At 52.5% G+C, this 15115-nt stretch overlaps 1 protein-coding gene across 1 annotated transcript; it reads right to left on the bottom strand.

The window, feature by feature from the left end:
• Positions 1 to 4201: 4201 nt before the first annotated feature.
• SNRNP40 (small nuclear ribonucleoprotein U5 subunit 40) lies at positions 4202 to 15114 on the bottom strand. Its single transcript, XM_074563178.1, is given in 11 exon segments — positions 4202 to 4581; positions 6352 to 6455; positions 9669 to 9730; positions 10160 to 10242; positions 10996 to 11116; positions 12112 to 12234; positions 12731 to 12896; positions 13513 to 13606; positions 14139 to 14268; positions 14837 to 15070; positions 15073 to 15114. Coding segments are annotated over 11 exon segments (1209 nt in total). The 3' UTR covers positions 4202 to 4531.
• Between the last annotated feature and the right edge of the window lies 1 nt (position 15115).

Raw genomic sequence — 15115 nt, forward strand, 5'->3', positions numbered from 1 at the left:
GGGGTGGAGGCCCCATCCCTGGAGACATTCAAGGCCAGGCTGGATGAGGCTCTGAGCAACCTGCTCTAGTTACAGATGTCCCTGCTGACTGCAGGGGGTTGGACTAGATGGCCTTTAGAGGTCCCTTCCGACCCAACACAGTCTATGATTCTATGCATACGTGTACATGTCTGTACGCGCGGGGCACAGCCTTGCACTCCTCGCTTTGCACAGCCAGGATTTGCCCTAATTTGGTGCCAGCCAGCTCCACCAGCAGTCCTGTCCCTCCCACGGTGGGTGCCAGCCCCACGGCGGTGCCCAAGTCTCCCAGCAGCAAGCTCAGGGGCCAGCCAAGCCATGGGGAAGGCACACGGGGCTGGCCGTGCTCACAGAATCACACAGAATCACAGAATCATAGGGTGGGAAGGGACCTCTGGAGATCATCCCGTCCAACCCCCTGCCACAGCAGGGTCACCCACAGCAGGTGGCACAGGAACGCCTCCAGGAGGCTTTGGAATGTCTCCAGAGATGGAGACTCCACCACCTCTCTGGGCAGCCTGTGCCAGGGCTCTGACACCCTCACAGCAAAGAAGTTCCTCCTCATGTTTAGGTGGAACTTCCCATGTTCCAGTTTGTGCCCGTTACCCCTTGTCCTGTCGCTGGGCACCACTGAGAAGAGCCTGGCCCCATCCTCCTGACACCCACCCTTTCAGTATTTAGAAGCATTGATAAGATCCCCCCTCAGTCATCTTTTTTCCAGACTGAAGAGACCCAAATCCCCCAGCCTTTCTTCATCAGAGAGATGTTCCAGTCCCCTCAGCATCTTGGTAGCCCTTTGCTGTCCCCTCTCCAGCAGTTCCCTGTCCTTCGTGACCCGGGGAGCCCAGAACTGGACCCAGCACTCCAGGTGTGGCCTCCCCAGGGCAGAGCAGAGGGGGAGGATGACCTCCCTCCACCTGCTGGCCACACTCTTCTTGATGCACCCCAGGATGCCATTGGCCTTCTTGGCCTCAAGGGCCCATCGCTGGCTCATGGTCACCCTGCTGTCCACCAGGACTCCCAGGTCTCTTTCCACAGCGCTGCTCTCCAGCAGGTCACCCCCAACCTGTCCTGGTGCAGGGGGGTTATTCCTCCCCAGGTGCAGCACCCTAAGCCTGTGCTGGGCCCTGTGGAGCATTAGACCTGCTCAGCTGAGTAACCCCCCACCAGGAAATTACATTAAATCCACATTTTGTCACACTGGGGCCATAGTTAGGATCCACTGAACCCGTGTCCCCTTAGCAGCAGGTAGGTGCTTCTCCTAAATCAACTTTCGGGCTCTTCCCAGGGGCTGGGACATCAGCACGTGGTCTGATCTGTCACCAACACAGGTGGGCATCGATCCAGCCCTAATTGCCAACAGTAATTGGCAGTGGCAACTCCGAGCTGTGACTGCCCAAGTCTCCCTCCTCACCCCCTGTTGGCATCGGATGCTGATTTGATCCACAAGTTGGGGATGTGCTGGGGAACGGAGATTTCGCTCGCAGTGCTGGGATGGGCACAAGGACCTGCCCAGGAAGCCACTGCTGCAGCGAGTTTGCTGGTGCTCAGCTGGCCATGGTGCATGCAGTGGGGAGATGCCCTCAAAGCAAACCAGCCGCCTGCCCCAGTCACTCCCTCGGGAACAGGGGATTTAGTGTTAATCCGGATCATTTCCCTGATCTGGGTCACGGCTCCACAGACACCCACGCTGACGCGCTGGAGGGGTGTCTGAGGGCAGAGGGGGTGGCACCTACTCGCCCCTGGGTGGGCTGCGGATCCATCCAGCCCCCACTGCCTGATGCTGAGCATCCTGCATGGGACTCACAGGCTCTGTGGGACCCCCAGGCACAGCAACCGCTGCCCAACAAAACCCTCCAGGACCCAAGGCAGAGCCCTCCCTGCTTCCCTACAGATTCCTGGGTTGGGAAACAGAACCGTCTTTTCTTCTTTTAAACGAGCAAGATTGGGAAACCGCAGGGTTATCATCCTGGCACCGCTGGCTCAGCCCCAAGAGTCTTCCCTCTGATGCTTGGGCATATATTCAAATGAAAACATAAACCCTCAGGGATTACAACAATGTCTAATTAAGCACTAAAAAAAAGGTGTGCCAGCACCCTCCTTGCCCGCCAGCTCTCGGCGAGGGGACAGAGGCACGGTGTCGGTCCTCAGGCGCAGGGCTCCCATGTTGGTGGCTCCGGGGAGGTCCATCCCAACCCACGGCATTCCCGGCTGGAGTCCCAGCTGTCATTTACATGCGTTTCAGGGCACGTTATTTAATACTCTGCAGAGTTAAAAATAAATCTTCCCCCTGCTTCCAGCTCTCTCCGCCCGCCTGTTCAGCTGAAGGGTGATTTGTTTGCGTTCAGATACATCCATTCACCGTGATCCGGCGACGGGTCTTCCTGTGTCTGCACCATCACCTCCCCGACGCCTGGCTCCAGCTGTGCCCGGGTCCCCCCGTGGGGACAGACGGATGTTGAGGGCAGTGGGACAGGGATGACCGTGGAGTCCCAGGGCTGCAGCAGCCATTCCTGCGGGCTCCTGCCTGCCATTCCCGCTGGGAGTCGCGGAATGATGGGAGGTGGATGTCGGCAGCAGATTGGGACTAGACCCGCTCTGGTGAAGCTGATCTTCCCTAGATTTGAACCCGGAGTTCTGCTGTGTCCGAGCATTCACACCTCAGGCTGGAATCCACCACCCACGGATGACGAGGATCAGCGAAGGAGACACAGTTGGGATCAATGGTTTCCCGTGCTCTCCATCCCCAGCTGCCTGCTCCCAAAGTCACTTTGGCTGCGATGATGCAGGAACGAGGAGCGGAGACCAGCTCTGCTCCAGCACCAAGGGCTTCAAGAGGAACACTGCGCTGAGTGAGGTCCCGTGTCCCCACGGGATACAGACAGCCTGCAGCCATCTGCTGACAGGACATGGCTCAGGTGAAGAGGACTGGGGACAGTGCCACACACCCCAGGAGACATCACCCTGCCTCCCAGGGAACACAGCCACGTCTCCCTGCCTCCTTAAAAGCTGTTTTGGCCCCAAGAGTGCCATCCTCCAGCTTTTTTCTTCTGCCCACAGCAGGGCAAGACACGCTCTCAAGGGGACCCTGCGCTTCTTCCCTTGTCACTGCACAAGCCGTACCCATTTCCCACCTCTTAAATACCTGGTGGCCGCAGCAGAGTCCTCCTGGTCAAACGCTGTCCACGACTGCGCAGGACAGTCCTACGGCACGGCACCGCTGGGGTGGGAGCATCGCATGTCCACACTCCATCCTCCCAGCTCGACTGCAGCCCTCTGGTTTGGGGCAGAAAGGCAGCGAGAGGTGAGAAACGCCCGATACAACCTGAGCCAAGGCAGCAAACGGGGTGGGGGGAAAAAAAGGATGAAAAGTCTAACAGCTGAGATGGACACAAGAGAGACATGCAGCATGTACTCTTCATAGCAAGATAATTGACATCAGACAACGAGCTGTGGCGTGGGGAAGCCCCCTTGTGTGTTCCCACAAAGACCAGCTGAAGCTCAGCACCGAGTCAAGGGCTCGAGGGCAGTTTCAGCCTTGGCTAAAAAAGTCAGGGCAGAGCATTCCCTTCTGCAGGAGCGCAGCAAGCATGTCAGCCACGCAGCAGGTACAGGGCAAGATTTGGCAGAAGCAGCCCCATAAACCGCCCCCCTGAAGCTGAGGCAGGGTGCGGGCACCCTTGTGCTGTCCCAGCAGTCGGACACGGGTCTATGAGGGACAGATCTAACCCGCCCGAGGATCTGCCACCAGCTCGTACCACCCTCCTGCCAGCCTGCTTCGGGAGAGGGGACACGCAGCCCGGCCGGTTCCCCCACTGCCGAGCACCGAATACACTGTGCCCGTCACAGAAGACTCACTCCCTTTACATTTATTTACAGCAGGAGGCTGGATTTTACTCAAAACCATGAAAATAGGATTCAGCAATAGCCCAATAATTATTTCAAGTGTGGTCATTTTTATTGCCATGAATAAAAAATAAAGCTGCTCTTCTGAAGTTAAGGTCTATGGTTTCCCCGGGTTATATACGAGGGAGGGCCTTGATTTAGGATTGTATGATAGAGAAGTAAAACAGAACAATAAATCCCATCCACACAGTTCTTGTAAAAAGCTATCTATTTCAGTTTTGACCGTATAAAAAAAAACAACAAGAGAAAACTCGACAGGGAATATACAAGCCACATGTGGAATTTAAACAGATTTTACCAATTTCAAGTGATCTGGGTAAGGGTATACTAGTCGGTGGTACAGCCAAAATTAAAATCTTTTCAATTCTAAGTTTTCCTTCCTCCCCGAAGAAGGGGGGGGGGGCGTGGTGGAAAAAAGCTGTACAGCAAGACCACGCAGACACCGCAGCCTGCGAGAGGGCAGCTTGTCTCGTCAAGCTGCTTCAACATTTTCCCACTGCTACAAGGGCGAGGGGGGGGCGGGCTGGCACCAGTGAGAAGAAAGTCAATCCGACTTCTGTAAACCAAAGACTGCGAGGGCACGAATCCCACCGTCGCCTCGTCGGCTTCACTGGATCTCCCCCATATACAGTCTTTTGTCGCTGGATGCGGAGAGTACTGTGGGAGAGAGAGAGGGGGGGGGAAAAAGGGAGGAATACGAAAATTAACCGCGACAGTTTGAGACCTCCACTAACGACACATCATTTGAATTGAACTACTCATTTCGCTTGCTGTAAGTGATGTAGAAAGCCAAATTTCATGTGCTGCCCAAAAACACTTCACGGAATTACTACTCCGACACCTCATCACACGCTGCGCGTCGTGGCTGCCATTCCCCTGTCCCAAGACAGGCATAACGGCGTACTGCCTGTAATGTCTACGCATTAAAATGGTAAAGAGAGGTGTATAAACACGCTGTTAACACTCTCAAGCATCCTGAAGTGTTACCTCCATCGCAAACGGCGTTCAGATTGCAAACCGGGCACTGCCGTCGGGACCGCGTGCCGCTAGAGGGCACAGGCTGGCCAGGAAAGCCTCGCCGGGACCACATTATTTTATCAGAACAGGCAAAATGCAGCTGGCACCCAACTACAACAAGCCAACGAACCACCGTAACTCAGAAAAGGCTCTCCGGGCAGACACAAGCATCAAAATGACGACCCAGAAACGCTGCTCTTGACACTGCCAATGGTTTCAATGAAGCCCAGGAGAGATTTGGGGGATTTCTAAATGAAGGTGCAGACTGGTGTCTGTTATCTTGCTGCATTTTGCCTCCCCATGCACACTCCCGTGCAGATGAGTATTGCGGAGCGGGTGCAGCAATTTACAAGATTAACATTCCCAGATGTTAATAGAAATCAATTGCATAACTCGCATGCAACGCCCGGATAGGTTTTTAATTTTTATTTTAAGCTGAGTGATTGATTCACAAAGAGGAGCTCAGCAGATACAATTGCAAACGATCCGCTCCAAACCAGAGAGGAGAGATCGCGCTGCTCTTCCAGCACAGGCTCCGATCTGAAGACAGGGCAATGAATAACCAAGGAACAAACCCATAACTCACTGCCCTGCTGCAGAGACTGTCACCCTCGGCGCAACTGAGCTCTTGGCTTCACTTCGGGGTTGACTCTTGTCAATTTTTGGCTGGAGCAATGCGGTGACCTGGCCGATGGTGCAAGTGTTTCCATAGAAACAAACAGCACCCTGCGGTCCTGCCTGGGCCGCACACCGCGCCAAGGAACTGATATGAAATCTGGTCTCAGCTGATGCACGGTGGTTAAAAACATTCTGAAAAACACCACCACAAGCATTGTCTCACCCAGCACTGATACGTGGTGCCACGTGCTGGACACCTCTAGAATGGGGACAAAACCTGCTGCACAAAGAGCTGCCTTTGCTTCCTACTTTGCATAAGAGATCCCAGGCTGGAGACATGCTCCCAGGTGGTCACTGTCCTCATCTGACCACTAAATGTATGGTTATATCCCTGGTGTCCAAACCAAGGTACCCCCAAATCTTTTTTACATAGCCCTTGGGAAGTCTGGACGAGCCCTAAGCAGCGGCAGCCAAGCCACGGCTCATGGCCACCCACAGGTGACCAGCAGCCCGGACCACCAGCCACCCTGCTGCTATACAGGTGCCCCCACCCAGGTCTCCGCCTGGGCAGGACACAGCAGAGCCCCTGCGCTCAGCCCAGGACCCCAGGGTACACCCAGCCCAACTCCCGTCTGTGGGAGAGCAGCAGGCAGGAGTCTGCTACCCCTACATTTGTCTCTGATACTTGGGGCTCCAGGTCACAGGCAGTTTTGGGGCTGTTTTCCACAGGATTGGCAGTTCAGACAGCCCTGAAACTATTTCCCCGGCTGACTTGAGGTGGGGAGGACTTACTGATGGGTTCCTCCGGATGGAAAGCCAATTCGTTCACCGACCCGGCGTGACCTGGCAGCTTGTACAAAATCCTTCTGGATGTGGTGTCCCACACGTAGACAAACCTACAAGAGAGTCATTATGAGCGCAGGCATTTGAGAAGGAAAAGCAGCTGCCCCCCACACCAACGGCTTATTCCTGCAGCGGTTCACCGCCCGGGCTGAAACAGATGCAGCTCCCAGTGAGGATAAACAAGGAGCCTCTCAGGAGCAAAATGCTGCACTGCCCAATCCAGAAGAGCAGCAGTTTTAGCAGGTAGGAGCTCACATGTCAATTCGGTGTCAAAAGCCTCATAGCACAGTAGCCCCGTTTCACCTCTCGTGAAACGGGATTTGGAGACAGATTTGAAACCGTGAGGCCGTAGAGACCTTCAATACAGCCCCAACACAGTGGGCTAAGGGAGAAAATTAGTGTTGGGAATGGGGTTCTCACCCTTGCAAATACCTGCCTGCACGCCCGGTGGTCACCCTTGGTTTGGGCTGGCTGGCAAGCAGCGAGGAGTAGCCCAGGTCCTCGCCCAGCCCCTGCGACAGTGTAATCCCTCACAGCCAACAGCCTTATATACGGATTTCTTCCTGCTGTGCCATTAAAGTCATAATCCACCTCCCAGCTTTTATTATCAGATTGCGCCAAGCCCTTTGATTAGCCTCCTGCAGGCCTTCCCGCGGGCCCCCACCGCTGCCGGGTCCTGCCTGAGCACCGCACCTTGGCTGAAGGGCCAGAAGCCACTGGGATCCTTCAAGCAGGAGGTCAGAGAGACGCTGCTGGCACCAGGCACAGACGAGCTTTCAGATAACTCTCATAAAAGATCTCAGAAAGTGGGGGAAACGGTGCCTTGCTATAAACCACACTGTAGCCGAGATCACTGGTTGTCCCCCACGGGTGTCGACTGCTGCCTGCACGGTGGGGTGGCTGCACACAAGCTCCGCTGGGAAGCAGAGCGATGCTTTGACCCCAGTTACCGTGAGCACCCGCGGGAGCGACTGGGATTTTTTAACATATCAAAACAAGAAGAGCCCTGAGCGACACCCTACAATGCAGTCAAGGCAATGCTGCACCCCACCTGCGCAGGGACGCCGCATCCTTCCCTTTCGAACACAATGGCCTTGCCACATGAAATGGCATTTGTTATGAGGTTCACAGCTCCGCAAAAACACTCAGGCTAGCTGCCAGTTCTGGACTACACTCACTCTGCCTTCTCGTTTTACTCTGCAGGGAGGTGACTGGCAGCTAAAACAAAATCTGATGGGTCAGAAAAGGGAAGCGTGAGGGCAGCTCTGCTGCCTACATGCCCCAGAGGCATCACTATGGCTATTTACAGGGGACTGCAGAGGGTGAGGGCCCATAAAACACATGTAAAAATCAACCTACTGCATTACAGTCCTCCAAAGGAAGGTCACTGCGAATGCCACTGTGCATCCCCATGTCTCACCTGCACAAATTCAAACATGCTGGGGGTCAACAGCCCTTTCATCAGCCCCACACGCAGCCCAAGCTCTGAACACCAAGGCCACACTGTTTCAGGTTTATGCAACGCTACCAACAGCGGGTTCCTCAGCTTCACCTGTTCTTTTCTGTTTGTCAGGGCTTTGCAGACCGTATGAACAACAACATTTGCTTGTACAATTAGCCCGTCTTTTAGTAGAAATAGATCTGAGCTTCTTTTCCCCCCAAAAAAGCACTGAATTATTTATAACACTTGCTGGCTAGATAGAGAGGACACTGGATACCAACACAGGGCAGACCTGCTTTGTCAGGAGCGTTCATTTTTTAGGCTGGTGCTATTCTTTGACTTATTTTCTTTAAACACATGAAAGGGAAAAATGCAAACCCGCAACTTAAGTCGTGAATGTTACTTAAAGCAGCATTTCTTTAAGGACAACTGTTTTATCTAGCAGGCAATAGCTGTATTGAATGCTTTCTCAAAGCACTCTACTGTTCTGTTTTTAATTTGGTATTGCAAAGCAGGCAAGCACTTTAAGTAGTTGATTTTACTATAACCTGAAGAGCTCAGCGGTAAAAAAAATATTCAGGTAATTGTCCCTCCAACATACACAAACATTCCACGTAATGCAGAAGGAGAGAGTAATCATTGGGGAACACTTTTGTACTCAGACAAATGAAACATTTGTTTGATCTTGCTTTGCTTTCCCAGCACATACTCCTCAAAAGAAAAAAATTAAAAGCTCAGAGACAGCAGAAAGATTTGAGTGGCCTTGTCTAACCTGCCCCGGGGTCTGGCTCTTCCCCACGAATGTCACAACAAAGTTGCTGTCAGACCACAGAGCTATGTCAGCATCTGCAGAACTAACCTAATGGCCTACGACTTCCAGCCACTCTTTGCCACTGACTAGATCAGCCACAGCCTCGGCAGACCAACACGCAGGCATTCCTCCACCGCCAGTGCTGCCCAGCAGGACCGGAGGGTCACGTCTCAGCCACTTGCTGTGACAGCTGGCCTCACTATATCTGGACGGTGAGAGCTAAAGTTCTCCCTATCCTCTATCAGAAACTCATTAATTTGCTGATTACTACTGCTCCATGCCCTGGACTCCAGCCTGCAGGAATTCCTGTCTCGATGTCACTGAGAGTGTGTCTGGATCTGCTCCAGCGGAGGTTGGTATCCTTCACGGTGACCTTCAGGGTCTGGCATGGACCCTCTGCTGGCTTCCTCCCTCTACCCGTTTTACTCCTCAGTTGCCTTAGTTTATAGAATATCTCATTTAAAAGTCCAATATGCGCTAATTTAGTCAGATCTTTATTTCTTCTTACTCATTAATTAAAGTAAGGCACAAGAATGACCCCTGGAACACCACTGGTGCCTCCTGCAAGCTGCCACGCAGCAATTTAACCGGTATTTGTGGTCCTTATCAGTATAACCCCTCACTACACGCACTTCCCCAGACTCCCTGCTTCTCAGAGACTCTCACAAGCATCTGCTGATATGACTGCAGGGTCCTAGTCCACCAACAACCACGCTCCTGTCACCTGCTGGTCCTAGTGTTGGATCCTGCGGTTGAACATAAGCAATAATGTAGATCTCTACTCAGCTTTTGACAATAATAATAAGATTTTACAACTATATGGTGCTCCTCCACTGTCACAGTATAAAGACATCGCTATTGTAATCAGGGCAGAGAATGAAGGGGGTTGTTCGGGTCTTCACACCTCTACGCACAACTCTGAGGCTTCATTTTAGACATGATCCAACTCATTTCAGGAGTGCTTGCAAAATGGTTTGGGATTGATGGTAACAGAGAAACGCAGTGGCAGCTCACCTGTCGGCGGATCCCCCTGCGATTTTACTCCCATCCGGGGACCAAGAGCACCTCAGGAGATTCTAAAATGAAAAAAAGAAAAGTCCACAGATCTATTTCCAAAGAAAGATTTAGTTTTCCCCTTCTACTTGAATTAAAATCGCCATGAGACTTTAAATATCATGAGCACCACTTTAATGATCTTCCTTCAGAAGTGAAGATGGTAATTACAGTTTTTATTTCATTGCTGGAAACATCCAGTGCCTTGTTATTTTACACAAAGTAGATAGTAAATGTAGAAAATACTTAATTTACAGCTAATTATAGCTGAACCGAGCAAAGAAATCTTGTTACTGTGGCTTTAATTGGAATCCCACTTCGTGCATTAATCTTTCTTTGAATTCTTATTAAAGCCTTTCTGGTTTAAACTTGAACTTAAAAAACAATTTACAGAAAAGTTAACAGCAGCAGCATTTTACAAACAATCATGTTTTAGCCTGCAGTCCACTCACCTTTTCAAAATTATGTACGTTCCCCTGGAAAATCTTTACACATCTCTCTTTAGGGGCAAACGGTCGCACATCCCAGATGCGAACTGCAACAGAGAGCTCACAGTAATTAGCTGAAGATGGCAGAGGCACGGGGGCAAGGTCAGCTTCTGGAAACCTTTCTTTTCCTAAGACACGCTGCTAATGAGCAGACCTGGTCATGCTCCTTCTCTTTATACTTAGCTTTCCTCAGAAGCAAAAGGAAACCAGCAGCTTTCCCCCACAGAAAGCTTTGATATGAAGGGTCAAATGCAGAAATTTATAATTACACCAAGACCACTGCCAACGCGAGGGGAAAAATCCAAAACAACTATTACACAAACGAGCCACCATCTCCTTATATGAGCATTTGCTTTATTCTAACACACTCCCTGATCGCGCTTCTAATCAGATCAGCTTCGCTGAGCACCTCCACGCAGGAGACAGGCAGTTTGGAAACTGTGCTGTCATTCCCTGCTGCCGGGAAACAGCCAAACCGCCCTGACAAGAGCCAGACCGAGTGTGCGTTCAACTGTCTGCGCAAATAACGTGTGCCATAGCATGTGTCCTCACTGCCCTTCGGGAGATGTGACAAACCCTTCTGATGCAGCTGCTCCCTCCCTGCAAAGGACGTGACTGTCACCGGCATAACAAGAATTCAAGCTTTATCTCTGGAGCCAAAGTCCCTTCAGCCTATCCCCATGTCTGGCTCTTGTTTTCCTACGTCAAACAATTTGAGCTGTTCCTTCCTAAACGCCATGCCAAGCTAGCATGAGAGAGCAGCGCCCCACAGCTGTGCTCTCGCATCAGGTAGGACGTACCTGTGTTGTCCATTGCGTTGGAGAGCAGGTAGGAGCCTTCCGAACTGAGACTGAGGCCTGTCACCGAGTCCGCGTGTCCTCTCATCGTGTAAGTGAGCTTGTTCTGGCGAAGGTCCCACACCTTTCAGACACAACATTGTGGTTTAACAAAAAGACAGCCAAGACTGTTGGAACTGCTGCTTCTGAAGCATTTCACGCTGGTAGTGATCAGTCATCTGATGACATCAGCTTTCAATTTCAGTTAGTGGAGTCTGAATGGCTAAAATATGAGGCTAGAATTGTATTTGTGCTGAAGGAAAAATGGAATTTGCCCCTTCTAAGACTCCTTACTGACCGTGTCCAACCACCAAGGAGCGAAATGTCAGCAGCCTCATACATGCAGGAATCTCTCTCTACCTGTCTACAGCTCCCACAGCTCCCAGATTCCACTGATTGATGGCACAGAGCCAAAATCCCCAAATTTCATGCTGTTCTTTCCCCGAAGAGGGGCAGTCTTTCAAGGGGCAGTCGGAACAGATCTCATGTCAGTGCTACACCTAGCGATGGCTCTCTTGACAAGCACATGCTCCCCATGCCTAGGTAATGCTGGAGCCCAAGGCTAAAAGGACAGTAAGACAGACTGAATCATACGCCTATCAGGAGAATCTCAGTTACCAGCTGAATGAAACACTGAGCTCGCTCTTAAATAAAATCTTTCCACACTAGCAGGTGATAAAGTAAGTTGCAAACTAGAGCAGAGGGCAGAGAGCGCGGATGTGTCACCACATTTTCTTTAGTTTACCTCATATATGGCTCTAGAGCCTCCGCGACAGGCACAGGCTGCCAGGAGAGCCAGCATACCGTATCGGCTCCAGCGGGTGACAGCAGTGCTGGGACGCCTGGCCAGGAATGCCAGGGCTGCCCAGGCTGTCACGTGGCAAACAGCCCTAGAGCAACTCCCTCAGAGTTTATTGGCCCTATATCAACAGCGAGGTCAGGCACAGCACATCCGCGTGGCTCTCGTGACTGTAAAATTAACCAACAGGCTTCCACATTTGCCCTTGACCAATGCGAGACGTGACGGGATGGAAAAGGCGTGTGCAGTCAGAAAGGCACATGGGGAAACAGGCATCCTACCTTAATGTCGTTGTCGATGCCTCCAGATATGATCTGATCACTGGTGTCATTGAAAGTCACAGCCAAGACCTGGTACGTGTTCTGAAACGTCTGGACGGCAGCTTTTTTCCTGATATCCCACAGCTGAAAAGACGCGGCAGTTGTAGAAGTTGCATAGAGACATTTAATGATAAAATTACAAGAAGTTGCACAGATGCTTGGCAAAGACTCAGAACCCTCTCCTGAAATTCCCTCTTTTAGGTCTCAGGAGATCTCTATAAAAAACATAACAAAATTCTGGTGTGGTTGGAGCACAGGAGCGCAGGGGAGGGAAGAAGGGGCTAATGTGTGAGATTCCATTAACGGCTTGCCTTTCTTGTGCTTTGTTAATGCAGCTCAGTGGAAAAAGTACAACTGAGCGGATGAATCTTCTTCATCTCCCAAAAGAAGTACAGAAAAATAGCAGCAGTCAAATTTTATTCCAAATTTTTTATTTCTGAAATCAAAGTTATTAGATAATGAAATTCTAAGGGTAACGAAAGGCTGAATTTAACCCACTTAAATCGGAAGACCCCAAAAATTCTTTCAAAGATCCTCTCTTACTTTCATTCCAGACTATCTCTTTATGCAATATACTGACCTTCACTGTCCCATCATCGCTGCCTGTACAGACAAGCTGGGGTCCTCTCCTTGCTGGGTAACAGGAGTTAACGAATGATGTATGGCCCTTCAGCCTCTTCACTCTCTCTCCAGTCTCACTATCCCACACGGCCACGGTTTTGTCTGTGGATGCTGAGAAGAGCATGCTGTGGAAAAGAATCTCCGTGAGGTTCAGCATTTTGGCAATATTTCTCCCCTCCCACCTTTTTTACTCTTAAGTTATGTGATCAAAACTGGAAATAATCAGTGGGAGAAGAATCTCCCCATATACCGAGACAAAGCTGGCGTTTCGGAACAGGCTGACTGACAGTGGGGCAGCTACACTGGAGGCACTCCCATTAAACCCCATTTCTAGATACATATAAATTCGTTTTCTGCCTCCTCAAACAGTATCTGGGATGAACACAGGAAGGAAAGCTCAGTGGCAACAGCTCAGATACAATAGTGGAATGGCCTTTTATATTAACAAATATCTCACTTGGTTTCTTTCCCTCCCCAGTGCCCCCCAGATGACTGAGACTAACTTTCTGCTGTTCCTCAAGATTGAAATCAAGGGCTCTGATGGGTCACGGGTGACTCCAGATCCTTTTTCTTAATCTCAAGCAGGCACCACTCTCATCTGGGAAAGCCACACCACAAGCATTCGCCGTACGTGGACCAAGCAGGGGCACCAAGGTGCTCTGAGGGACTCAGGCCAAGAGAAAGCACCTTCCTTCAGGAAGAGCCAGGCCTGAGGCCAAAAGCCATCGGCACGCCACTTACCTGCCATCTGTGTTATAGTGCAGCTCCATAACCGCCCCGCTGTGTCCCTTCAGGGTGGCGTAGTTATCGCAGTCCCCATAGACATTCCACAGCACTGGGAGAAAGAAAGGGAGAGGTAAGTCCAGGACACACCTCCGGGCTGCGGATGGAGCGATTCTCTGGGAATTCAGCAGAATGAACTGTGTACTGTCACCACTGTCATCTCCAATCTCGGCTGACGTGTAGCCATGAAGAAGCATCGTACGAGCCCCAGAAGGACAGACAGCTGTTTTGAGCTGTTTTATGCTTTCAAATCAAACTGAATTTTTAAAGGAAAGTAATAATCTTCACCTCAGCAAGCCAAAGCATTAAAAGTTGCATTTCTGCAGACTGCTGCAGTCCAACACAGGCGGACGGTAACCTGCATGAGGGACCTGGGAACACAGGGCTGTGACCAGCAAAGTGTGTTACCAGTCCCGTCTGAGGATCAGCAGAACAATGACCTGCCAGAGGAGCTGAAAGAAGCTTCTTCCTCCCCTCTTTGTGAAGCACTTCATGCTCAGGACTACCTACATTTCTACATACAGAAATTGTATGAGCCCCAGCCCTGCGCAGTGCTGGCTGGGCCAGGGCAGCCTGGTACTCACAGATGAGCCTGTCGAAGCCGGCGGAGGCGAGGGTGTTGCCGTTGGGGTGGAACTTGCAGCAATACACCTCTCCTTCATGCCCTGACAGCAGCATGATGGGGGCCTGCAGGGAGGAGCAGCGCGGTGGGCCCTGCGGGAGGCAACGGAGGAGCTGGATGAGGTGATGCCATGGAGAGGAACAAGGGGCAGCCCTGGGGGCATATCCAGTGTGCCAAGACACCCTGCCCGTTCTCATGGGCCATCTCCCCCCACTTTTTCACACCCCCTGTCCCCCGGGGCTTCTTCCCCCTACTAATCCCCACACGGGCCTTTTGCCCCAACACTCCAAGCCCCACCATCCCCTCAGAGGCTTTTTTCCTCTCGCCTCTTCACCCCCGCCCAGGCCTTCTTTCCCCCGCCATCCCCTCACAGGCCTTTCTGCATCCCCCAAACCCACCATCCCCTTACAGGCCGCCTCTCTCTCACCCCTTCAGCACCCCCATCACCCCCCCCAGGCCTTCTTTCCCCCACCATCCCCTCACGGGCATTCCACGTCTGCCCCGAACCTCACCATCCCCTCATAGGCCTTTTCCCCTCATCCCTTCACCCTCCCTGGCCTTGTCCCCCCGCCATCCCTTCACGGGCCTTTTCCCCTTCTCTTCCCCGGCCCTTTTCCCCCCGCTATCCCCTCACAGGCCTTCCCCCCCGGCCCGCCGTACCGCCTGCAGCAGGGCCCCGGGGGGGGGTTGCCCCGCGCCGCCGCCGGCGCCCGGCGCCCCGGGCAGGTCATGGCGGGGCCGTTTGGCCGCTGTGGGGACGAGCGGGAGGTCGGGGGCGGGGGCGGCCCCCGGGGCGGCGACGGGGGTGGGGGTGGGCGCGGGCGCGGGGCCGGGGCCGGGGCCGGGGCCGCCGCCCGGGACCTTCCGCTTGTGCTGCTCGATCATCGCCGCCGGCCGCGCGCGCCCCGCCGCTCCGCCCCGCCCTCCCGCTCCCCCATT

This window comes from Larus michahellis, chromosome 19 (assembly GCF_964199755.1).
Source record: "Larus michahellis chromosome 19, bLarMic1.1, whole genome shotgun sequence".
Taxonomy (NCBI): Eukaryota; Metazoa; Chordata; class Aves; order Charadriiformes; family Laridae; genus Larus; species Larus michahellis.